We start from the raw sequence: 26,911 nt of genomic DNA on the forward strand, positions 1-26,911 counted from the left end.
TTTTCGAACATTGACACATTTCGGCAACCACAGACATCAGAGGCCTTATCGGTCACAAAAGCTTGACCGCTTTTGTGGGGATTCACCTCCTATAGGAATACATAATCAGCTCTTTTGACTTTTTTTAAACTTGCATTGTAAGGTAAAGCTTATTTATTTAAAAGATGCCTTGTACACTTTCGCTTAGTTGCAAAATTAAAATATAACGAAAAGCCTACCCTAGAAGGAAAATGTTTGTCGAGGAGTGCCACGTGACAAGCCTGAACCAGGGTCTATCTCCTCAACGACAAGGGAGGCAGAGAAGAGAGACCCTGGGAATCTCGAATTTGGGGCAATGTGCAGCTGTTCCAACGGCTCTCGTGGTTTGTTGGTTGGTTGGTTGGGTGGTTGGGTGGGTGGTTCAGAAATCGAACACAAAAGAGCTGGACTCTATATTAGTCCAATGAGTAAGAGGATGTTAAGAATTGCGTGGTGTCTGACGAAGTTTGGTGACTGAGAAGATGTTACTGACCGGATTAGAACTCGTACTCCTTCCTTGCCCGCAATTATCTACTAAATGCTAGAGAAATACGACAGACCACCACTGATCATGTTGACAACACCGGAAAGAAAACTCCAACACTTCCCTTGCATAGCTGAAATATCCATTCAAACATTAATTAATTAATTTATTTATTAATTCTCTTTTCTGAGGCACAAAATAAGGATTCTTTCTCTTCTTTCCATAACAATTATTACAGTCTTGTTCTGTGGTATTTACAGTCTACAACTGTGCGTGTGTGCCAGCCTTCGGGGCCAACATTTCAATTCTTCGGTAAAGCCAGGGTTGGCTTCGGGCTCGGAGTTTTGTTGTCTGCCAAACTGATTACATTTTGAGTACCAGCGAAACAGACTCGACATACAAATCCGAGGCACTTGCTTATTTGCTTTGGCAACAATTACATCCCGAAAACAACTTCTAAGCCAACCGAAAGCGACTCGTTCGAAGTCAGCGATTGCCACGAGATGCTCGGCGGGCCTTGCACTAGTTTTGGAAGTTTCGTGAGCCTTACACGAATCTTCATAAATACCTCCTCCCAGAGGAGCACTCCGCTATCTGGATATCAGACCTTGTAAGTTAATCCAGACTTGACGAGAGAAAATTCATTCCCGATTCATATTTTTTTCCTAAATTTCCTTCACAAATGGAATCCCATTCGCTATTAGTTTATCAAGATTGTTAACTTCCTTCCCCATTCTCTTCAAGGGCACTCTTAAGCCAACGGAACAACTCAGAAGCGGCCATGACTGTTACACCTTTGCCGGGTTCTTCGTCTAAACTGCTTTCCCAAGTGTGAAATGATTCTTCCGAGATGATATCTTCGTCATACAAGCTATCGAAGTAAGACTTCACAAAACCTGGTAGAGTCGAGAGAAAAAACAAAATCTGGTTAAGTTTCTCCGGTGTGTCTGTACGTTTGGAAGCAACGTACAGCACGCCGTTAAAAACCAAGATCTCTTGTTACTGAGATGAAATGACGATGTCACTTTTAGACTCAGACGAACGCGGAAAAAATCCGATTACTAGTTCGGGTGTTTTATGACCGAGTTATACGAGTTTCGTGGAAGCCAGGAAATTAAACCCCGTTTACACGAGCAATTTAAATTTTTGTGACAATAGGCCATTTTCATCATGACGTCACGCGCGTAATGGCTTGTGGTAGTTGTAGTAAAGTGGACGCGAATTACGCGCTAAAATTAAAATTATCAACAACAACAATGGCTTCTTCTCAAGCGTGTAACAAGAAAAAAAGAATAAATTTAACTGAGAATGATGTCCCTGGGGCGTCCTTTAAAGACAAAGAGCCAGAACTTCTTTACAACGATCAATTAAGGCGATGGTTGAAGTGCCGAGGTGCTTCAACAAGCGGGAACCGAAGCCAACTGCTGCAGAGGTAAGCGCTAAATTATAAACATTATAAAAAAAATTAATTCGCTCGATGGCGAAAGATATCGCACCTAAATACTGTCTTTTTGTTTTGTTTTGTTTTAATTTTTATTTTTTACAACCAGAGTAAAGAGTTATCAGAGCTCTGGACTTGACAAAATCGTAGATCCTGATGGAGGAATTCATCTTCGGAGAATACGTCTCGAACGTGAAATGCGAACACAACCAGACGAGTCGCAAAGAATCGAGAGGCCAACAGATGGCTGGACTTTATCGTTGGAGCAAATGCCAGAATTCCAACATTGCTATATATTTGCCCATTTAGCCGGAGCAATTACAAAAATTTCCACCAAATTCAGACGAGGGGCTTTCAAAAGTAAGCGGGAAGGTTACGCATTGTTCAAGGCCGGCCACGTGCAAAAAGTAAAGTTCAACGCAACATCACATCAACATGTTTGCTTTTTTGAAAGCAAGGTTAAGGCTTCGAAAAGAAACTGCTGGGGTGAGAAGTGGATACTGTAATTGCAAAGCTGGGGCTACTGGAAGATGTAAGCATGTAGGTGCTCTACTGTTTACGATTCTAGATTTTGTAGAAAGTGAGTTAAATCAAATCCCACCTGACACCACATGCACAGAACTCCTTGCCGCAAGTATTGATGGGGAAGTCAGTGATCCACTGCAAGACATGGTGCCATTGGAAATTTGGAAATGAAATACATCCAATTCCCCAGTAAAATTCCACAGCCTGATGGCTGATTTGCTACATATTATTGCTGAGAACAAAAATAATTCCTGCCTTGAAATTACCAACACTGGATTGAAGCTGAAGACTCGACATCACTATTATGCACAAATACAAGGGGGCATGGGCATTTCTGGCAGGCAATGGTGTGACTTGGCTGTCTACACCTAAGGTGGTAACATTGAAGACTTGCATGTTGAGAGAATATACTTTGATCCAATTTATTGGAATGCTTTGAAACAAAACTCTTTGGATTTCTGCTTATTTGCCATTGTACCAGAAATATTAACAGCTAGAATTAAGAATGGAAAACACCTGTATCCAAGATTGTTTTCCTATAAGTAGGATTTCTCTTCCCCAAACTTCCAGGTGGAAAAGTGAAAAACAGAGTAACTGTTCTAAACAAAGCAGATAAATTGACCCATCTTTTCTTAAAATGCTGTAAATGTCAATCAGTATTCCTACTACGCAGTGATACACATATTTCTGTCTACCAAGCTAAAGCTCATCAAATTATGTCATCTTATGTACCACTTTACAGTTGTGTCCTATGGGACCTGGAGTTAAAGGGAAGTGACGCTGGGGTGATCTTGTTTTGAAAACAAAAACCAGTGTGCTTTTACATGTAAATTAGGGCTTGTTAGCACAATGACAATGCTACTGACATAATTATGAAAAACATTATAGTTAATCAAAACAAGGTGGATCCCAGCTCCCTTCTGCTAAAAGGGCATGCCACTAAACCCAATAATACTTGTTTCACTAAAAACTCTACCACAAATTTAAAAATAGAAGAACCGTAGCCAGGGTAAAACATATTAAAAAATTATTATAAAAAACGTTCACTGGCTATATACAGTTAAAAACTTTCGAGCTTTCGGCTGTCAGGCTACAGCCTTCAATGGAAATGAATGGAAAAAATGATGACAACTACAATATATACAAAAATAGGTGAGAAAAAGAATATAAAAACGGGAAAAAATATTTGTCAAAAAAACTAATTGTTCTTTTTTAAAAGAATGGAGTATTGATTAGGGAGCGGCCTAGAATTGTTATCTGCATGATCTATCGAAGCGGTGTGCCAAGATTCCAGTGTCTTGCGGGTACGAGAAGAACCCTTGTCAATCACTTGGGAATTTTTAAAGTCAATAGAGTGATTTGAAGACCAAGCGTGTTTAGCGATGTTGGAGCCTCTTGCGTAAGACTTCACATTCCTCATATGTTCTTTTTTTCTGGTTTCAAAGAATCTGCCAGTCTCGCCAACATAACTCCATGGGCAGTCGGCACAAGATATTTTGTAAACCACGTTAGGTTGAAGATCGATCGGAGGGCGGGACTTAGGAGAGGGAAACTCCTGTTGTAAAGTCTTGAATGGCTTGCTGACAACTCGAATATCATGTTTTATAAGGAGTCTAGTTAGAAGCTGAGAAATTCCATTAATATAGGGGAGGACTGCATAATTGGAGAATTCGGAGGGTGCAACCCATTTAAAAAACATGCAAACAAGTTCCTCAGGTGTTGGGATGGGATTTGTTCGCTGAGTAGAAGATTTCTTCTTTAGTATGTTGGAGATAACATTTTGGGGGTAATTGTTAGATCGTAGAGCGTCGATGACATGAATAAGTTCTTTCTCTTTTCCTTGTTTTGTGCTCGGGAGATTAGTTGCGCGATGTAACAAAGTCTCAGCTGTACTGGTCTTGTGTCGTTTGTCATGATGGGAGAAGAAATCGAGATACCTATCAGTGTGGGTTGGTTTACGGTAAACCTCAATAATAAGATCATTATCCTTGCGAGTAACCAAAGCGTCCAGAAAGGCGATCTGGTTATTGTTTTCTTCTTCGATGGTAAAGGAGATGTGTTGATCGATACTGTTGAGTGTGTTATGGAAAGAGTCAACGGCGTTTCTTTTAATGATACAGAAACTATCATCAACATATCGTTTCCATACTTTAGGTGGAACGGGAGTTGTGTTGATGGCCATCTCCTCGATTGCTTCCATACATAAATTGGCAACCACAGGACTGACAGGGCTGCCCATGGCACAACCATGGATCTGTTTATAAACACTGTCATTGTAGACGAAGTAGTTATTGGATAGGACAAAGTTCAACAAAGAGATTATATCAGTAGTGTCAAGTTTTGTGCGTAAGTGTAGTGATTCATCACAATCCAGTTTATTTTTTATGTAATCACAGGCTTTCTTGACAGGAATGGCTGTGAAGAGCGATACCACATCAAAGGACAGCATAATTTCATCGTCTTGTATGTCAATGTTGGAGATTTCATCGACAAATTTGGAGGAATTAGGGACTGAGAAACCATTGCCATTTTGGAGAGGTGTCAAGATGTTGGTTAGAAACTTTGAAGTGTTATAGAGCGCTGAACCAATAGATGAAACAATGGGTCTGAGTGGGTTGCCTTCTTTGTGGTGCTTGATTGATCCACGGATGGCGGGTGGTATAGTGTCAGTGGAGCGAAGTTTTCGATACGTAGAATCGCAGATTTTTAGTTGATTCTTGAGTGTTAAAAGCCTATTGTTGAGTTCACTATATGTTTTACCCTGGCTACGGTTCTTCTATTTTTACACGTATTCGCCTTGAGGCCGGGGAGAAAGCCCTAAAATTAGCAAGATCCATGGAAAGGACGACCTACAAATTAGAAGCACACCACCGCCATCTGCATTTTACTCATAAGGCACTTGAACAACACTGGTTCCCGAAGTCTCTGAAATTTAGACCACCTGGCAATCAACTTATCTTCAGACGCATTGTGGAACGAGCGAGCAGGCACTGCATGAAAGCTAGAATTTCCATCTGCCATGACCAGATTAAAGAAAAACGAAGGATCTTACTTGAGACCATGAATGACTTGACACCTCTGATTTCTGAAAACACCTTAATGGTATTTCAGAATTTTCTGAAGATGAGAGCAGAATCCGTCCGCAGTAGTATCCAGTTGCGACATGACAAAAAGCTCTATAACTTGAGGAATGAAGATAACTGCTCAACTCATTTTATCGACAAGAAGAGTTGGGTAGTCAATCTATCGATAAAACCGCTTTCTTCTGCTGAACGTTCTCTTCTAGAAAAGGGTCCTAAATTTGCCCCAACTCCCAACCAAATCCCGTACAAGAACATTGTCTCTGAAATAGAAGCCGCCATTACCCATCTACCTGATGAACAGAAGGACTCTATACGAACCTCCACTGCTGCGATCTTACATCGAACCCGATTACCTCTCCACAAGAACATCACAAAAGAGGAAAGGAAAGCTCTCAAGGATTTAAAAAAAGATGACACCAGGATTTTGATGAAAGCAGACAAAGGAAATTGTTTTGTTGTTTTAGATACCATTGATTACAACAACAAAATGAATGCTTTATTGAATGACCACAACACCTATGAACTGGTCTCCAAACCTCCTTTCCGAAGAATTGAACGTGAACTGAACAATAGGCTTTTAACACTCAAGAATCAACTAAAAATCTGCGATTCTACGTATCGAAAACTTCGCTCCACTGACACTATACCACCCGCCATCCGTGGATCAATCAAGCACCACAAAGAAGGCAACCCACTCAGACCCATTGTTTCATCTATTGGTTCAGCGCTCTATAACACTTCAAAGTTTCTAACCAACATCTTGACACCTCTCCAAAATGGCAATGGTTTCTCAGTCCCTAATTCCTCCAAATTTGTCGATGAAATCTCCAACATTGACATACAAGACGATGAAATTATGCTGTCCTTTGATGTGGTATCGCTCTTCACAGCCATTCCTGTCAAGAAAGCCTGTGATTACATAAAAAATAAACTGGATTGTGATGAATCACTACACTTACGCACAAAACTTGACACTACTGATATAATCTCTTTGTTGAACTTTGTCCTATCCAATAACTACTTCGTCTACAATGACAGTGTTTATAAACAGATCCATGGTTGTGCCATGGGCAGCCCTGTCAGTCCTGTGGTTGCCAATTTATGTATGGAAGCAATCGAGGAGATGGCCATCAACACAACTCCCGTTCCACCTAAAGTATGGAAACGATATGTTGATGATAGTTTCTGTATCATTAAAAGAAACGCCGTTGACTCTTTCCATAACACACTCAACAGTATCGATCAACACATCTCCTTTACCATCGAAGAAGAAAACAATAACCAGATCGCCTTTCTGGACGCTTTGGTTACTCGCAAGGATAATGATCTTATTATTGAGGTTTACCGTAAACCAACCCACACTGATAGGTATCTCGATTTCTTCTCCCATCATGACAAACGACACAAGACCAGTACAGCTGAGACTTTGTTACATCGCGCAACTAATCTCCCGAGCACAAAACAAGGAAAAGAGAAAGAACTTATTCATGTCATCGACGCTCTACGATCTAACAATTACCCCCAAAATGTTATCTCCAACATACTAAAGAAGAAATCTTCTACTCAGCGAACAAATCCCATCCCAACACCTGAGGAACTTGTTTGCATGTTTTTTAAATGGGTTGCACCCTCCGAATTCTCCAATTATGCAGTCCTCCCCTATATTAATGGAATTTCTCAGCTTCTAACTAGACTCCTTATAAAACATGATATTCGAGTTGTCAGCAAGCCATTCAAGACTTTACAAAAGGAGTTTCCCTCTCCTTAGTCCCGCCCTCCGATCGATCTTCAACCTAACGTGGTTTACAAAATATCTTGTGCCGACTGCCCATGGAGTTATGTTGGCGAGACTGGCAGATTCTTTGAAACCAGAAAAAAAGAACATATGAGGAATGTGAAGTCTTACGCAAGAGGCTCCAACATCGCTAAACACGCTTGGTCTTCAAATCACTCTATTGACTTTAAAAATTCCCAAGTGATTGACAAGGGTTCTTCTCGTACCCGCAAGACACTGGAATCTTGGCACACCGCTTCGATAGATCATGCAGATAACAATTCTAGGCCGCTCCCTAATCAATACTCCATTCTTTTAAAAAAGAACAATTAGTTTTTTTGACAAATATTTTTTCCCGTTTTTATATTCTTTTTCTCACCTATTTTTGTATATATTGTAGTTGTCATCATTTTTTCCATTCATTTCCATTGAAGGCTGTAGCCTGACAGCCGAAAGCACGAAAGTTTTTAACTGTATATAGCCAGTGAACGTTTTTTATAATAATTTTCTACCACAAATATTGCTTTCAAGATGAATGGTGGCAGTTATTGAGCAAGAAAATAGTTTTTTACTTCCACAATTCAAATTTGCAGCAAGGTTCAAATTATGAGCTGATTGAACCTGCTGTGATTAACCAATCAAAATGCCAGAGGTGCAATATCAATGACATTTTTTTAATAAGTCTGAGTCTAATTAGTATGATTCATTTCAGTCAGACTTGTTAACTGATATTTGTGCTATAATGGTTTTGAATAACTTCAAATGAGGTGTATAATTTTGTTTACTGTTGTAAATAAAGATATGCTGAAGAACTGTAATTATGTGACCACCGTCCATCTATTAACTTGTCTTCTCCTACAAGCAACTACCCCTCCAAAGCAACGAAGGCTGTCAACGATCCAGTTTTTTTCTTTCGGTCAAATTGTTGGTAGTTGCTTACAAACTGCTTTGTAATTTTGTTTTGCATTATTTTGTAAATATACTGCTAGAAAACCAATGGCCCTTTTAAATTTGTTAAATATGAGCAAACTTTCCAAATTTTGTTTAGGTCTTCAGCCATGCTGTTAGGGATAATTTGCTTCAAAATATTGTAATTTTTAATCATCTCAATAGCGCGTTCAACGTGGATCCTAACAGCAGCTATCTGCCTTGTTTCATCTTCTTCGTCAGGATCAAGTTGATCCTTGCATCGCATGAAGGGAGGAATATTGAGGGACACCTTCTTTGGTACAAGCAAATCCTGAATTTCGAATCCCCTGTCAGCCATCACTGAATCGTGTGGCTCCAACATATCCAAAATACCAGAGGCAATGACAATTTTGCGGTCACTCACATGCCCCCCATACAAATCTGAAACAAAAGTCACTGCTCCATTTGGAGCAATTCCAACGAGACCTTTGGCAGTGTTATGTGACTTGTAAGTAGGATAAGTCTCTGCCTGGACTCTGAAGCAAGACGGCTTCTCAATAAAGATTTCTGTGCAGTCAAGAATGATTCTTGTGTATGGGTAGTCATATTTGAAACTTTCAGGCATTGTCTGATTAACAGTCTCCCTGGTAGCCCATATTGGTAACTGATTCAATCTTGAAAATAGAAGGTCAACCCATGTCACAAACATCCTTGACACTTCAGATGTGCTTATCTTAAACTGGTCGGCTAAAACTTTCTCTGGGAGATTTGCCCTTAGTCTTGAGAGTGTCAGGAAAAGTTCCTCTGCTGGAATTATCGACCGCTTTTTGCCACGCTTCTCAAGGTCTTGAAGTTGAAAGTTACAGTTGTTGGACCCCCAATAGTTAAGCCGCGAGCATGCACAACAATTACCATCAAGGAAATCAAATAGAGCTTTGAACTGCAAATAATTATCAAGACCTGTGTAAAACTGCATATCACTGTCCGATAAAGCAAAACGCTCGACTCCAAACCTTTCCATCGTTATCTTTTGTTCCAGCTGTTGCTTCTCGTGTTCAAGAAGCGCAATACGTGTTTTTATTGCATCCAGTGTATCCAGGTCGTTCACAGTTTTGATTTCCGATCCTTCACCTTTGTCTTCATTGGATTCCTCCTCGTCGACTTCATTAATTCCGTTGTTTTGTGTGGATTCCATCACAGTATCTTGTATCGTGGTATCTTTATGCCTTATCAGAGGTCTTCTTGCTTTTCGTTTAGGTCTCTGATGTGACTTCTTCAAAGGGAAAACCGTGGGTACGGGCGTTTTGGTAAGACTTTTTGCCTCCTAGGCGGAAATGAGCGCTACACACACGGTGGCCCGTTGTCGGTGAAAAATTCTTTCTAGAAATGTTAAGAAGCCATTTCCTTCTTAATTTCGGGTCCTTTGGAAACACATAAAAGGAAAATTGGCCTTTGTGTTTTTTTGAATTGCTAAAACACACCGGCCTTTGTGTTTTTTTGAATTGCTAAAACACCCCGGAACGCAACAAGTATAACCACCGGGAAGACTTTCCGCCATTTTGATACGCTTTTATTTACTACAACTACCACAAGCCTTTGCGCGCGTGACGTCATAGTGAAAAAGGACTATTTTCTTTGGCAAATATATTTGATCACGTAGATAGCACAATAAATAATTGTTAACAATTCCCAGTGAAAAGGGTCAGCAATGCCTTTGAACAGCAGAAATAAAGCAGAAACAAGGCGAGGTTGCCTGGTCGTTTTCTAATGACGCTCACTGACAGGCAGGAATTTACCACATTTTATTGTATCTCTCACTTAGTACGCGTGCTGTGATTGGTCAATTTTGCGGGCCGTATTCTACAATACGGTCCGCTGTCGGCGGCTAGTTTTCTTTTTTTTTCTTTTCAGCATATACAGTTGTCACATAAAAATTGGCCAAATTTCCTGGCCTACACGAGCAAGTAAAAATTGTCACAACAATTGCCACATAAAGATTGCTCGTGTAAACGGGGCTTAAACTAGGTTGTGATAATTGTCCGGCCATACTACTTGACCTGAAATTTGTCCAAATGGGCTTCTTCCTCTATTGTTACAGAGCAGATGACGAGTGTTAACCCCGCTTTCGTATCTTTTCAACGAAACAAACCACTTTTTACAAAGAAGAAAATAAGGCTGAAAAGCGGAAAATCGAGTAACAACGTACCTGGAGGATGACCTTTCTTTACAAAGAGCGCTTGAACCGCGTAAAGAGCTTGAACCTCTAGACTGGTGTTGGCATCGATATATTTTTGAAGCAGATTTTTCCTTTCCTTAAGTTCATCAACGTTGCATTTCCAAGAGCCTTCATCATCTGGAAAAAAATAAGAGACAAAACAGAGAAAGAATTTGTTGTGCTCAAGGCATAACTATATAGTCATTTCAGTTTTTTACAAAGCAAAGCATCTCATCTCTCCTAACAGCTCTGCAAACTAGGTACATGGTTGGTTCCTGCATGGAAAGCGGCCGTAACAAACACTACGTTTCTTTCCTTAGACGACCGGTACGTAATTTGCTGATTTTCTTGACCTTCTATTGCTAAAACGCTCCGTGACCAAATCAACGTTTTGTAACACGCTCTAGCTATAAAAGGGATTGTGAAAATAATCCTCAGCACAAGACAACCTGACTTTTTTTTTAATGAAAAAGTTGTTTAGATAAGAATTTATCAGTTACCACTTAGCTAAAGGTGCAAGGTATTGGGAAAGGGGACAATGAAACTAGACTTGGGAACATGTCAATACGGCACGGTGTCAAATTCGAAAGGTAGTAAGTGAGGCGACAAAACTCTGATCCTGCACGTTATGGTAATGGTAATGAATTTATATAGCGCATTTTCTAATGACATACTCAAATGCGCTTTATAAGCAAGGGATCTATGGGTGAGATCGGACATCAGCATATATAGGCCCCGCTAGTAGCCACTATCAGTCCATTAGCGACCCAGCACATGAATGAATGAAATGAGGCCTGCCCACAACACCGGGAGCTCCATGCTCTACTCTGTACGAATAGTGTGTGGGTTCTTTTACGTCCCACTGGGTTGTGAACATTAAAGGGTTGTGAGACGGGGCCTACGGTTTATCGTCCTTATCCGAGAAGACTTGAAAGTCTTGACCATTTGCGGATGTAATTACAAAGGTAGCGCTTTCTCCTCAGTTATTTTAAGACCCTGAGTGTTGGTACGGCCGGAGTCGAACTCACGACCTCCCGCATGAGAGCCCGATGCTCAACCAACTGAGCCACCGGTGCGCGGTACAGTTAAATACGTTCCAGATACATTCAAATGATATAAAGAAGCATTCCAGTGCTTCTACCACGCCTTGGACCTTTGGCCTTCCGGTTACTAACAAGTTCGAATGATTTACCACCAAGGTACAGTTTATGCATTCATTGACATGTAAGAGAAAATACTACAGAACCACAACGAGCAAGAGCGTGTCATCGAAACTTTTCTATTTTTACAGGAAGAGAACAGGTTAAGGTCAAGCCAACTGTTGATCTTCACTTGACTGAGGGGAAGAGTTTACGGACCCTTTGTGACATTAATTGATTTCCTATAAACAGGCGATGTTGACCTTGGGGAGAAGAGCAAGGTGCGCATCTCTGGCTAACAAAATACTTTAAAGACGTAGGCAAAGCCCACACAATAGATCGGACAATTACCTTCATACAACGCTCCTTCACAAACAACAGTGACCAAGGCTCGAATGAAGGGAGATTCTTTCGTGCTCGAGGGGAAAACATTTTTCTGAACAAAGCAAATAAAGAAGTCCGAGTGGTTAGCTATAACAGTTTTTGTCTTTAGATTGTCAAGTCTTAAAAGTTAGCGCCAACAAGAATGCCGAGAGTTTCTGGCAACTGAAAAGCTAAGAACTCAAGGACGAAAATATTTCTCTACTTGCGACTCAAAATTACAGCTTCAGCTCATTTTGCTCAGGTCTGTCATTGCTTGTAGTTGAAAAAAAATCTGCACATTTAATCGTTAGTTAAGGGGGCTCATAAACATGAGCTACTCCTTTTCCTACTGAGGGGTGGAGAGTTTCCTCTCCAAAGGTATAAATCGGCATTTGGAAATCGGGTACTCAAATTTTAACGCCAATCTCTCACAAAAGACGGGAAGGCTGTAGTCCGCTTGAAGTCCGGAGGCAATCCAAGGCTAGCTTAGAGACTTTCTCGCAATCTTCTTTTTTAGTGAAGAAATCAGTTAAGGAGGCTCGAAAGGGTTTCAAGGGCCGATCCTTCTAATAAGAGCGTCACTTGGAAGCGTTGAAACTGGTTCGAGACTCCTTAATCAAATTTCGTTTCAGTAACAATTAAAGAAATCGAGGATTTAACCAACATTTTTCTAAAAGTGATCTGAACTATGCGAATGCTTTATTACTTTCTGCGGCGAAAAAAGTCTGCTTACATCAATCCAGTCCATCACCTCTTCGTTCCTCGCTTTTCTCTTCAATATGACAGTCCTAAGTTCTTCTTCTACATTGGCTGAATGTGCACTGGTTGAACCGGTAATCTGTGATGGAGGTGACGGTCCCAAGGCATATTCGATATTCTTTTAAGAAAACAAAACAAAATTCATTCATTTAGCATTGGCTTTGTTTTGTATTACAATACTCAGAGACGGGTTGAAAAGTCTCCCACCTCTCTCTCACGATACAAGTTAAGATTTACAATATCAGAATGTTCGACAACAAAGCCAGTGGGTAGAGAAATTTAAAGAGTAGGCGCGCACTTCTAAAGGGGTTCAAAGAGATTTGCAGACCTCAGATGCACAAAGCCTTGCCGATCCGATGTTCGTGTTTTGCAGCGCATGTTTCTCATGTTATTCCAAAAAGTTGGGGTAACTTCGAACTCAAACTACGCGGCATAAGTCAAGTGAAATACCCGGCGAGTTTCGCCACCAGCCGGTTCTATTGAAAACCCTATAGGATGTAAACATAAATCTAAGGCAAACCAACAGCTCATTCAAAGGTAAAAACACCTAGGACCGAGTAAACTGTAGTTGACGTAAGTAGGTACATACCTTGTCCTTGGCAAATTCTCTGGCTTCGTCCGCATCGTCAAAGAAAGTATATACAGTTACATTGGATGTGTCCAAAAATGCACGGACATCTTGCGGACTCTAAATCAAGATAAGGGAAAAATTGTCAAAAATACACCTTACGTTTTCATTTGACTGTGATAACCCTTTCCACGGTAAAATCAGCAACCAGCGCACGAGCTATACTACTTTTACATGTATTAGGATTCTGATTTCAAATGACGTCCGAAATATTTGAAATTGGAACTTTAAGAATATCTGAGTAAAAGAATTTCTCCCTCCCGTGTTGAGGGATTCAGGTACGCACAGCGTTTTTAAATACGTTTGGTTTTCATGATGTAAATTTTTAAATCCTTTTTAAGAATTATGCTTTCTTAGTAACTAATTACTTCAAGATCCATTTAATGTTAGTTCTTAGTTATCATGTTATGTAGTGATTGAAGATGTTTTCTTTTTATGTAAATATTACATTTATTTGATCTTTTATTCTGTAAATATGACGCAATTCAATTCTTGGGTTGCAACGTTATCTACCTACCTACCTACCTACCTATTTATTCTATACAAGGAAAAAAGAAAACGCGATTGCGCGCTTTTTAGAAACCCTACTATACCGTTCAAAGAACGGCTCTGATATTTCCTGAAATTAGGGTGAGGTTCGTGCATATTACAAACATCTGAGCAGTCCTCACACTACAAAAAATATTGGGATAAAATGACAACAATGCGTTAGAATCGCACTGTCAATGCAGACGGAATTCTTGGAAATTCGCAAACTTGCATGGCCAGGAATAAAGAGAATCACTGGCACGTGAAAATGCACAAAAAGCTATTTAACGTTTCGGGGAACGGCTGTTACCCACAGGGAGGCAATATGATGTGAATAGCCGATGTCCCAGCTTCCTAAGCGAAACCTCCCTCTGGGAGCTTTGCATGAATATGGAAGAACAACGAAACGGGCCCATGACAGTTCCAGATACAGTATCACGCTTCAACCAGACCCATGTTTGGGAGATAGTGAAAGCAACCGGTCAAAATTTGAGTTTCTCTTGGGTTTCAATTTGCTGCTTAAAATCAGCTGCAAATCGAGCATTTGGACTGTGGGTAAAGTGTCGCCACACTTGTCAACAATAAATAACACTGGTGTAACTGAAACAATCCCAATTACCTTTTCGCTTGACTGCAGAATGCAAGCAAACAGTCTGGCAGCTTTGTGCTTTGACACATATTTAAATACGCCTTTAAATAATTCATCTAGACCAAGATTTCCATCAAAGGCTGTCGGACCCATAAGCTCTCCCAGGTACTTCCACAATTGTGGAATATCAATTTCTGTGTCTTCAGCAACTGCAAATATTGACTCAAGCCTGTAAATGAAAAATATATTTTGATATCGCACTGTGTGATTGATGTAGTAGACCATTTACAGCAGAGATGTTTCCGAGAAATTTAGTAAAACAAAGTTTGACCAAAACCTTGGAAAAGTAATTGAAAGATCCCTCTTCACCCAAACACGTGCGCACCAAATCTGTTTCCCCTGACATAAAATCAGTACCCGCCAATCACAACAAAGCATTAAAAACATATCTAACACGGCCGTTTCAAAACAATAGAGCAAGTGCGCAAAGCTTTTTGTGGATGAGCAGGGGCATTGAACGTTCTAGATCTAAGGGAGCAAACGTCCACGACTACGAGAATAACCCCACCCTCGCTTTCTAAACACGAAGACGCACTCCAAGATGGTGATGAACAAACAGGAACGCTGAAACGGAAGCCCTAAAAGTATTTCTAGCGCGAGAAAAAGGGACTGAGAGTAAAAAAAGAACGTCAGAACATTTTATGTCACATTACGAACACAATGCCACAGGGGACTTTTTTATTGCACAAATTATCACAGAGCTCGGTTGCGTCCACGGTTGACTGTTAAATCATTTGCACGTGGTTAAGGCACCACGCCGTTTATAGAACATCTTCGTTTTTAAGGGGTATCTTTGGACAGGAAATGGACTGGTATGACAAGGTAACCAATTCTTCCACGTTGATCAGACCTCGATAAAATAAACTTATCTCGACCTTCTTTTGGTCAATCTATTGTGGGTGGCTGAAACAGGAAATACCTTAGCCTTTAACAAAGGCTTAAACCAAACAATCTAACTGAATTTCCATTGAACGGGTTGAGAGCGACAGATATGTCCAACGACACCTCAGTGACTTGCCAAAATCAAATTTATTGAACTTCAGTAATGCAGTAATGCACTTAAAGTGTCTTCTACACGCAGTTGTATCGGCATTGCCCTAAGCCACCATAACACACATTGTACATACCCATTAAGATAATGCTGAGCTGTGAGAACACCGTCACGCATCAAGAAATGAATGAGCTTTCCAGTGGCCCTTCTTTCGGATGCTCTCTTCTCCATCGTATGATTGAATGTCACTTCAACAAACACGTGGTGCCGTGATGGTGACTGTAATTCTTTGAGACATTCAGCTACCTCCTGTTAGCAAAACAGAACATCCACAGTTAAGGTAGTTTACTAGAAATTTATCCCCCAAATCGTGCACAACTTATTTCGACGATATAAACGCCCTAAGGAAAAAAATGAGTTAAACGGTGGTGTGGTCTAAATTCGGTTACACATTTCAGCAGAACATACTTAGTGGGTAGTTATAGCCTGGTTTACACGACAAACAGTTTGGGCACGGCACCCCTACAATTTGGCTCCCGCGCCTAAAATTTTAGGTACGGTTCCCTCAGTTTTTATCGCGTTAAGGGCACGGGTGCCCAAAAGAAAGAAAAAAAAAATTGTGGTACCCCAAATAAAGAAAAATTTGTAGTGTGAACGGGCAATGGGTGGAAATCGGAGGGGTGCCGTGCCCAAAATGTTTGTCGTGTAATAATAATAATAATAATAATAATAATAATAATAATAATAATAATCTTTATTTCTTAAGATAAGAATACATATCCTAAGTTACAATTAATAAGAAAGAAAAATGTAAACTCTTACATATATTTAAAAATTATTCTGTCACTAAAAACGTTCTCAAATCTGTCAGGGTGGATCCTAGGGACAGAGACTGACGTATTTTCAAAATTGTACCTCGTTTTCTTTTCCTTAGGTAAAAACTGGAAGAACGGACATTCGGGGTCGTTCGATCTTTTTTTGTAAAGTGTCTTGTCCGCCTTCTCTAGCAAGTCCCTAATATTTACATTCTTGGAACTATACATTCTTTTCATGCACCGGTCTAAAAAATTCTGTATTACAGAAAGGTCGGAATTTGAGCTACCATAAACCGACAATAGCTGGTTTCGAGAGCTGCTTCACTACTAGCTTAGCAGCCGGACTCATCAACCGGTTTTTCTTAAAAGGAATTTCCAATAAAATAACAAAATAACTTTAAACCACAGAACATAATATTTACAATTAAAATCGTTCGATCTTTTCCCAATGAAAGCGTTTGTATCCGAAAGAAATGAATTTCAAAATGCTGATTTTTTCTTTCCAATTTCCCGGGCGCCGCCATCTTGAATAATTGTGACGTGAGGTGGTTGGCCTATTGTTCCAGAACAATCGCTCTTTGTGTCAGAACAATAGAGCAAGTTGCTAAAAAGCGCTTTCCAAACAGATTAAACCACTTTTGCTTACCTTATTATCTCTGATATTCAGGAATTCATCAATAATTGAAAGTGTTTTCTTTTTCATCATTTCTTCCGTCACTTCTTGTGATGCAGCAAGTGCCGCTGACCCAGCAACATCACCGGAATCAGCTGCTGGCGCCACGTCTGCTGTTGTTCGAGGAGACTCGCGTCCACTTTCGCGCTCTTGGCTAGCGCGCTGAAAAAGAAAAACGTGGCGAACTCGAACACTGAGAGAGAAGAAAATAAACTAGTTGAAATCTCTTTAAGCTCTTTTGCTGTTAATGTCCACTACATGCGTCGCACGCATAACCCATCCCAAGTAGGAAAATAATAAACGAGCGGGAAACTGAAATAAACGTCGCAGTAAACAATCGAGAATCATTCAAAATTCGCAAAAATTAGCAGTCTCCGTTAGTTGCACGAGGAAATTTTAGATGTCTGCATCCTACTCTCAATGTGCATATGTTTTTTTTTTCAGGATCTCTTTTGATTTAATGGCTATGAGTTGAGTCAACTTGAACGCCTAGTGAAATTTGAGTGAGCCTGTGACACCCAAGAAAATAGCTCAAACAATTAAGAGATTTAGCATTGCGTCCACATGAACAGCAAACGAGAAACGACAAGCTCCTGCTTGTCAGGGAAGCATGAAAAATCTCATTCTAACTTGTCTATCTTTTTTAAGAAACCGCTCGATATCTGTACATTACAGGTAAGAAAAAAAAAGCTAACATCAGACTAGTTCCTTCGATTTTCTTGGCGAGCCTGCCGCTTTCCGTTTGCCATAATACGACACTAAATGTCACTATAATAGCTAAGAAATAAAAAGAGCAACTTGGTCAACCATTACACAGAGGCAACCCCTGCTACGAACCTATTTGACAAACGAATAAACAAATTTAAGCGTGAGATATGCAGATTGGGCTAATTGATGACAATTGTCTCTCAGTTTCTCTCTTCCAACCTGTTCAAATCTATAACGTGCTTTACCAACAACGATGCTAAAGATATGTTAATAAAACCTGTTGATCTTTCCCTCTATAAGTTAATTAACAGGACAATGTCATGCTACAGATGTTAAAACAAAAGCTTTGGAACTCAGGTAGACACATTCCATCAAATGACAACGTCAGATTTCTGGTCTCGGTTGTTCAAAAGGTGGGTAACGCTATCCACTGGATAAATAACTATGGCGGATAAACACTAGCAGAACTAATTGAGTTCTACGGTGCATAGCGCTATCCACCCTTCGAACAACTGGGACCTGGTTGCTAAAGCTCCCTAATATATCTAACTTACTTTCATTTCCAGATGTTCTGTATAAAAACTGTAAGTGGCCTCTTGAAACGACTCAAATACTACAAAAACCTACTGAAGATATCGATTTTTTTTGTTCTGATCAGAGCTACCAACCTTTGGCTGCATTGCCACCCGAACAGCTTCGACAGCCTTCTCTCGTTCGTCTTGTGGCAAAGGTCCTCGCCTTCCTTCTCCAGACACAGGACTGCGCGGTTCTTGCCGCCGAGAATCACTGGAGCTCGCTCTTGCTGGGGCCGATAGTTTCCTATCACCAGCTATGGCCGAATACCTGCAATATTAAATTCATATTAAACCAATTCGACGAAAAAAGTCACCAGAAAATAGACCTCCGCGTTATTGTATGCTTGGAAAGGGTGTACCAACTTTTCAGGAATGAAGAAGGTATGAACGGTGCAGATGTTTGGAGAGGAAACTGACATTTCTTGTCGATTGTACAAGTCTTCTCCAAAACCTCAAAGTTTGTCAATTCACATCGTTGTCACAAAAAAGAACAGCAAAAAAAGCAAGAACTTTGGCAAAACGTGAGACGCACAGGGCGTAAAGAAGCATTGTTTTTATTAACTTTATTACTCTTATTGTTTTGTCGCGTTCTGGTCCTTGCTGACGTCGCCTTGCCAAAACTCACCAATGAAATCAACGACGCAAGGTTTGCAAAACACATAAATGAGATTTGCAATCCTCTGTAGCTCCTTACTTGCAGCATTGCGATGACGCTCTCACCTGTTGGCCGGTCTGTTATCAGTTTCAGCTGAGGAACCAGCAATAGAGGAACCCGCCGAAGCAGCTGCCGATGGACCTGCGCCAGCACCCACTGCTCCAGATCCCCCGCTACTTCCTCTTGCCCATGCTCCATAACCTCGGCCACCTGGTCCAAGAGAGATGTTCTCAGAATCCACAGGACGCTTTTAAAGAGAACACTTCATTAGTACTTATATGAGCAACGCCACCAAGCGGAATTTGTTCTCCACAATAATTACACCATGCAATACTTCATACTCTTGCTCAACACCACTTCTGCGTTGCGCAAAAAAACCCGTGGACGCTGAGTCAATGTCTTTGTTTTGCAGTACAGTAAATCGTTTTCCTTAATCGACACCTTCAGTGTGACGATTTTATTCGAGTGCGAGTCACGAATTAAATGACGCAACTCATCCACTTACTGTAGCAGAGCAAACCACTGCAAGAACAAGAGCAAAGTAGTATAGACACAACTGAATTGTACTTACTTTGATGTGCAGAAACTTCCTAGGATCCACACTAACGTTCCTAGGACCTCTGCCTACAGTAGTCCAGCTTTCATCCACTTGGGGAATGGCTCCCGGGCGGGGACTGTCACGTCCGCCTGTGTTACCTGGTGGGAACAAAACCAGTTAAGAGCCATACAGCAACAACATATGAGTACGTACATATTGTAAAACATCTCGCCCCGGACAACGTACTAAAGCGGACACGTCACAATACGAAATTTCACCAATTCTTATCTTTTATTTTGTGCTCAAATCTGCACAGTCTTCAGTTAAAAAAATAATTGGAAACATGACAGTCAAGAATTATTTGAAAGAAAGCTTGTTGTCTATTTTGTGCTTAATCATTCAAGGAAAAGGTTCTTCAGGAAGGGTTTGATCCTGAAATTTATTTTGTTGCGTATGGTAATTTGACACGATAGGGTTTCCTGTCATTAAGCACGGAATGAAACAGGAAGGGTTTTTTGTCTCTAATAGCAAATATGTCGTTTGGTTTAACAATTTTTTCGCTGCAAAAGGTTTTTGTGAGATTTTCCTTTGTAAATTGATATGTTGTGTAATATTCGAGCTTAACAAATTTGCATACGTGGGTTGAACTGTGATACGCGAGGAGACAGGAATTTTTTTTCCTGACAAATGATTAATAGGTAGCCAAGTTTTCAACGTCAGAAAAGGATATTTTTTTTGTCATCTGTCTTTGGTTTGTCTTTTACTGTTAACTCCACGCTTTTACGGTACTTTTTGGTGCAAACGTAAAGACAATTTTTTTCACCTGGCATCAGATTAAACTGACAAGAAGACGAATTATGAAGCGGAACAACATGTTCAGTCCTTCCTTAGTGTGTGCAATAAACGTTTGCTTAGTGCAACTGCATGACATGCAGGAAAACGTACGTCAGAGCAATTTGCAGAATATTTAAAGAAGAAACGAGTGAGTTTTACTCAAGCGCGTGTTTTGTTATTCCTATTTATTGCCGAAGCTTAAAAAACTAAAAGACCTCAAAATGGGACAGAAGATTACAAAACAATTAAACGCGGGAGCCAAAGGGCCTCTGCTGGCACGACATCTCAATTGGTCTTAATGAACCCGACTTGAAAACATTAACTGAAACGCTACAATACCACCCAACTCAGTGCCTTCTGTTGTTATGTAACACGTACCACATGAAACAATAACAATAATAATAATAACTTTATTTTTATAGCGCTCATATCCATGCATCGCTGTCCATGGCGCTTTACAATTTACAATTTACAGTAAGTTACAATAAAAACGATTTAAAAGCCCTAAATTCTATGGAATGTTATTATACAATAAATATTATTAATTCTATAAACGATCTATAAAATATTCTTATTATTTCAAACAACAATTATTGAAATGATAATGATAAAATCAAATGATGAAAGAAATATCAAACCAGTCGATAAAAAACGAAAATGATTAAAAAGAAAAAAATCAAATAACTAATTAAATTTCCTATTATCAAGGAATAATGTAAGGAGAAACGTTTTGAGTCTGCTTTTAAAACTAGCAACTGAAGAGCGAGAACGAATATTCAAAGGTAACCTGTTCCAAAGTCTTGGAGCAGCAAATGAAAAGGACCGAAAACCATAAGTGGTGAGCTTAGCTCTAGGTTCAACAAGAAGTTTATTTGTAACAGAGAGAAGAGAGTAGCAAGAGGAACGATAGGAAAGAAGATCAGACAGATAGCAAGGAGCCAGACCATTTAAGGCCTTATAAGTGAGCAGCAGCAACTTGAAGATAACCCTATAGTATACAGGAAGCCAATGAAGATCAATCAACACAGGGGTGATGTGATCAAACTTCCCTGTAAAAGTAAAAGCAACCAGTGTACGCTCATGGAGCGTCTAGTTGCCTTATCAAATGCAGAGTTGGACACTTAATTTTGAGAGCACTCGCCATTCGGGCGAGTGACCCTCAAAATGCACTCGCCCAAAAACGATCAGCAAAAGCCACTTGTTCGGCCTGCCTCTCCTTTGACATACGACTAGCATGTAGCAGGGCTTCGTGGCAGGCCATTCAACCGTCACAAGTTAGTCATTTCCCTTAAATGCATTTGAATCCGACCTAATCGAGGAGTTCATACCCAATACTCATCTGCACAAAGAAGTGCACGTCTCCGAGTTCAAACACTACTTAGTTGTGCTTTTCCATTCATGTCTCGCTTTAGACTACAATATTCAAACGGAACACAAAGTGCCCTAGACCCAGGTGTGCAGTCAATAAATTAGATGGATCCGAAATTAAATAATAATAAATATTAATAGTAATAACACTAATAGTAATTAATAAATTAAATGCTAATCCAAAATAATCAAATACCAACCATGGTATAGTAGGCTTTATTTTGCCCATCAAAAAAGCGTTGATAGTCTAATTTTATGCTGAAAACTAAAGCCTACAAATTCTTTGAAACTTTTTTGTTAAGTAAATAAATAGCAATTTAAGTTTTACATCATCGAGATAAGCTTAATCAAGCCCTTGACTTCTTAGGGGGCAAATACTTGGCATCTCACAAAGTAGCTATTTGAAGCAATAGAAATCAAAATGGCCGCTGTATCTGCAAAAAGATCTATAAGAAATAAGAAGTGCAAGTGTAAACATGAAATAAATGTGGAAGCGTAAAATGAAACAATGTCAATGCTAGTGACAATTAACAATTAAACAACATTTGGTAAGCGTCTGTCACGAAGGCAGGCCCACAACCGACTCTTGAAGGTTTCTGGACTTGGGGCCAGCACAACAGAATGTGGTAGTTTATTCCAATCGCGAATCATCCTCGGGAAAAAGGCATTTGATGATATGTTGTGCGACAAAAGGGGGCGTTATAGCTACTACAGTCGCTTTGGGAGCAAAGGAGAAGGAGAGAGAAGGAAACGAATGGCGCTGGTTGGCTTACTGGTTGCTCTCAACATTTATGGATTTATTTGCTGTCTTCACTTCACAAGCCTTGAAATCGCTCTAAAGGAAAGACATAGTGCTTTTAGTTTAATTTTCGACAACCAGTGGTCTCAAAAGCCATAAGTCCTACGAAAATCCGCGTTTCTTTCAAGCATCATGGCTTTCGCCCACTCAAGCCGTACAATTACCGTTATCTGTTTGTACTTTTCCTGCTCACTGCCAACGACATTCAGTTGAATCCTGGCCCTTTCTCTAATAGCATTAAAATATCATCATTTAATGCTAGAAGTATTGTGAACAAGCGACTTCAGCTGCAGACGCATGTTTCCCTAGTGAATCCTGATATCGTTGCCATTACAGAAACCTGGTTGCATAATGGTGTCAACGACGGCGAAATCTTCCCTGCTTCATACATCGTTCATCGTAGAGACCGTGAGAGCAGAGGTGGTGGAGTCCTATTAGCAGTCAAGTCGACCTCTCATTGTTTTCGTCGCTGTGATCTAGAGACCGAATGTGAGATATTGTGGTGCGAAATTCCTGTCCGTGGTTCTACTTCATATTTTTTTGGAGTATTTTACAGGCCCCCGAACAGCAATATCAAGTATCTTGAGGAACTATATAAATCATCGCAAAAAGTTGATTTATTATCTGTGAAGGTTAAAATTATCTTAACGGGTGACTTCAATTTCCCCGACATTGACTGGAATTTAACAGCTCCATTCCAGCCTAATTCTCTATCTGATTATTTCCGTGATACTATCATGAACTACTTTTGTCTCACACAATCTATTGATACGCCAACTCGCGGAGATGCGATACTCGACTTAGTTATCTCAAACTGTCCCGAAAATTTAATGGACATGGATGTTTGTGACAGCTATGGATCATCGGATCACAATATTGTTTATTTTAATTTGGCTGGAAAACTATCTCGTCCGTACCAAGCTCCCAAATTGGTCTACGACTACAAAAATGCAAATTGGGAGAGTTTTCGCAATGATTTATCAAGTGCCCCATGGGACTCTATTCTAAATGAGAACAATGTTGACGATATGTGGAATGACTGGAAAGGTTTATTCATGCGAGCAGTTCAAAATAACGTCAGTTCAAAAAAAATCAAAGGCGGAGGGGTTGGCGCAGTGGTAAGATCTCTGCCTTCCAACCCTAGGGTCCCGGGTTCCATTCCCGGTTCTGCCGAGAGTGGAATATTTGGCGACCTTCTTTCCCGCTGAAGTTCACTCAGCTTTCCATCCTTCCGAGGTCGGTAAAATGAGTACCAGCATGCATGGACTGCTTAGAAGCGGCTGCAATTTGCGCCCGTATATGCTTCCAGTCCGCTGGGGGTAAAGTGATCATTGTAAAGCGCCTTTGAGACGTTTGTGATAAAGGCGCTATATAAATGCACGACTTTACCTTTTTTTACTTTAAGAAGAAATGTTCCATGGATTACGTCCGAAATTCGTAAATTGTTTCGAAAGCGTAAGAGTTTATGGCGGAAAGCAAAGGCCACTCAATTGCCAAGTGATTGGAATAAGTACAAGCAGTTAAGGAATAAAACAAAATCGGCCCTAAACAAAAGCTTCTGGATTCACGTTCATAATCTCATTGATTCAAAAAATCCCAAGCGTTTCTGGTCGTTTATCAAGACGAAAACCAAGAGTAAATCCATCCCGCCAGTTGTTAAGTTTCGAAATGAAAGTGCATCGACCGCAAGTGACAAGGCTGAACTTTTTCACAATTTTTTTGTCTCAGTATTTTCATCTGAGCCAGAATTTTCTACTAATGATCATGTTCACCAGTCATATACCGATGAAACCATTCAAGATTTCAGCTGTACCGAAGCAGATGTTGAGAAGTTGCTGTTGGGTTTAAATACCAATAAAGCTTGTGGACCTGATGGAATAACAGCACGCATGCTTAGAGAATCAGCATCGATAATTCCACCATCCCTATCAAAGATATTCAACATTTCTCTAAAGTTAGGCAAACTTCCCAGTGAGTGGAAGTCGGCAAACATTACGCCAGTATTTAAGAAAAAGAGAGTGTAACTAACTACCGACCAATCTCCTTAACATGCCTGGTGGTTAAAGTGCTGGAGAAACTTATCGCAATGCACATTTCAGTCTTCGTTGATCAGCATAATCTACTAAGTGTCCACCGATACGGTTTTAGAACGGGATTATCATGCACATCTCAGCTGATTCATCTGTTCCATACCTGGGCCTCAGCGTTAGACAATGGAAAAACAACTGACGTTTTGTTTTTAGACTTTGCGAAGGCTTTTGATTCGGTACCTCACAAACGTCTTATTCATAGAGTCAGTCAATATGGTATACAAGGTCAAATTCTAAATTGGCTGTGTGATTTCCTTTCAAATAGACGCCAGCGGGTCGTTATTGACGGTTCCACCTCTAGCTGGGCTACAGTACTTTCAGGGGTTCCCCAATGGAGTATTCTTGGGCCTCTTTTGTTCTTACTCTACGTAAATGAAATCTCTGAATGTATTCCTTGTTCCAGTGATATGTTTGCTGATGATACTTTGCTCAAATAACTCACCACCTGTTGCAGGCAGTGGCTGTTAAAGGTGTGTGAAGCCAAATGTAAGAGCATGAGAATAACAAGATCTAAGGTTAATGGACAGTGCTCGTATTCCATCAACTCTTTACCCCTGGAACAAGTAGTTACCCACAAGCATCTGGGTGTAACATTCTCATCTGATCTATCTTGGAAATATCATGTCCTTACAATAGGTGCTAAAGCCAACAAGATCTTGGGTTTACTCAAACGCACATTTGGCAGGTGCTCTGAAGCAATAATAACTGGATACAAAACAATGGTTCGTCCTATTGTCGAATGCGCATGTCCCGTTTGGAATCCACATCAAACTTACCTGTCAGACAAACTTGAAAGAATCCAAAGAAATGTCTCACGTTGGATCCTTGATGGACCTATTGATTATACCGAACGCCTGCAATACCTTGGTTGGACGGAACTTAAGTCCCGTAGAGATTTTCTATCGAGAATTCAATTATTTAAGTTTATTAATGGTTTTTCGAGAGTTAAGCTTGACAATTATTTATCGTTCTCTCGTGCTAGTACTAGATCAAGAAATAGTAAGAAGATTTGGAAACCTTTTTCAAGAGCTAATATTTTAAAGTTCTCTTTCTGGCATAGACATATAGATAAGTGGAACTCGTTACCAGACTCTCTAATATGTGCCGATTCCTTGTCAAAATTTAAAAAGGGCTTAATAGAACACTTTTTAACTAGTACGTAATTTTTTTGATAATTAAATAATTTTAATAACTTCTTTGTAAATAGATTTTAGTGATATTTTTATATTTCACCTTAAATTATAATAGTTTTTATCTGACTTATATTTCCTTGATAGCTTTGTAGATATTTTTAGGGGGTCATCTTACATGAGGATTCGGTTCCTCTCTGATGGCAGCCTTTTTGTATTAATTATTACAAATAAAGTTGTTATAAATAAAATAAATAAATAAACAATTAGGGTGTCTGGAGGATACTCTTTCAACACATCACAAAACTACACTGTACGGGTTTTCTTTCACTGTATCCTCACCTCTTTGTCGTAATCTCTTATCTTGCCTAGCAATTTGAATAGCCATCTGAGTTTTCTTAGCCTGGTCGGCAGCCTCTCGATAGATCTGATGTATTGTCTTGGGATTGTTGAGTTCACGACGAGGCACCCAGCCATTGCTCCGTAAATCCACGATGTCCTGCATCATGAATCTCACACGGGAAGACGTTTTCCTCGCCGAAATGATTTTGTTGATCTGTGCAAAGTACTGATCAACCCTTAGCTGGAGGCAAAAGATAAAAATGTGTTCAGCAACTAACACCTTATTGCTGGTCCCAAATGCCATGTGCCATGAAAACAAATTCGAAAAAAGGCACGCATAGCGTACATGCGTGTAGCGTACAAGATTTCCCCATGGGCATTGACCAGTAACCCAAGAACTTTTAACGGGTCTTTCTGCAGGTCCCGGAAAGCAATGTGTTTTTGGTCATTTGTGATGTCTCTTGTTCCTCTTGTTTACGTAATTTCTGCTCCGGTAATTGAAACGAGACGAAAATGTGAATTTTGCCAAATGAAATCCAATTGTTCATTCCTCGAAATAATCTCGATGTTGATAACGTACAAAATCGTCCATAAATCGTTCGTAAATCATTAGTCCATTTTGCTTGGGAAAGGCCATCTCTTTGCCTAGTTAAGTCCACAAAGCCATCCGTTGTTCGACATATGAACTCCATTTCATCACAAACTGCAAATCTGTCGATAGCTTGTGAACAAGCTCGTCTTTTGAGTGAATATTATTGCATTGCACTTTAAGCAAAGAGCAAACTTTCCTTTCAAGTAGTTGAAATTGTTCCGCAAAATCCGGGAAATTACAATATTTAGTGCCATTTCAAATAAATTGTTTTCAAACCTTTAAAAGT

General features: G+C 40.0%; 1 protein-coding gene across 4 annotated transcripts in view; it reads right to left on the reverse strand.

Annotated features, from left to right (window-relative positions):
- Positions 1–655: 655 nt before the first annotated feature.
- Positions 656–26,911, reverse strand: part of LOC138051845 (eukaryotic translation initiation factor 4 gamma 1-like) — an 80,028-nt gene continuing 53,772 nt past the window's right edge. For 3 of the 4 annotated variants that reach the window (XM_068898139.1, XM_068898137.1, XM_068898136.1), the window contains exons 13-24: positions 26,034–26,274; positions 19,504–19,628; positions 18,998–19,179; positions 18,371–18,545; positions 16,968–17,156; positions 15,643–15,815; positions 14,486–14,684; positions 13,300–13,398; positions 12,685–12,828; positions 11,940–12,024; positions 10,441–10,587; positions 656–1,398 (exon numbers count right to left, since the gene is read on the reverse strand). In XM_068898139.1, coding sequence (XP_068754240.1) covers positions 1,220–1,398; positions 10,441–10,587; positions 11,940–12,024; positions 12,685–12,828; positions 13,300–13,398; positions 14,486–14,684; positions 15,643–15,815; positions 16,968–17,156; positions 18,371–18,545; positions 18,998–19,179; positions 19,504–19,628; positions 26,034–26,274 — 1,938 coding nt within the window. In that variant the 3' untranslated portion in view covers positions 656–1,219. The remainder of the gene's footprint in view (positions 1,399–10,440; positions 10,588–11,939; positions 12,025–12,684; positions 12,829–13,299; positions 13,399–14,485; positions 14,685–15,642; positions 15,816–16,967; positions 17,157–18,370; positions 18,546–18,997; positions 19,180–19,503; positions 19,629–26,033; positions 26,275–26,911) is intronic. The other variant, XM_068898138.1, reaches the window with a different exon arrangement.

The sequence above is a fragment of the Montipora capricornis genome, chromosome 6 (genome assembly GCF_036669925.1).
Source record: "Montipora capricornis isolate CH-2021 chromosome 6, ASM3666992v2, whole genome shotgun sequence".
Lineage (NCBI taxonomy): Eukaryota > Metazoa > Cnidaria > Anthozoa > Scleractinia > Acroporidae > Montipora > Montipora capricornis.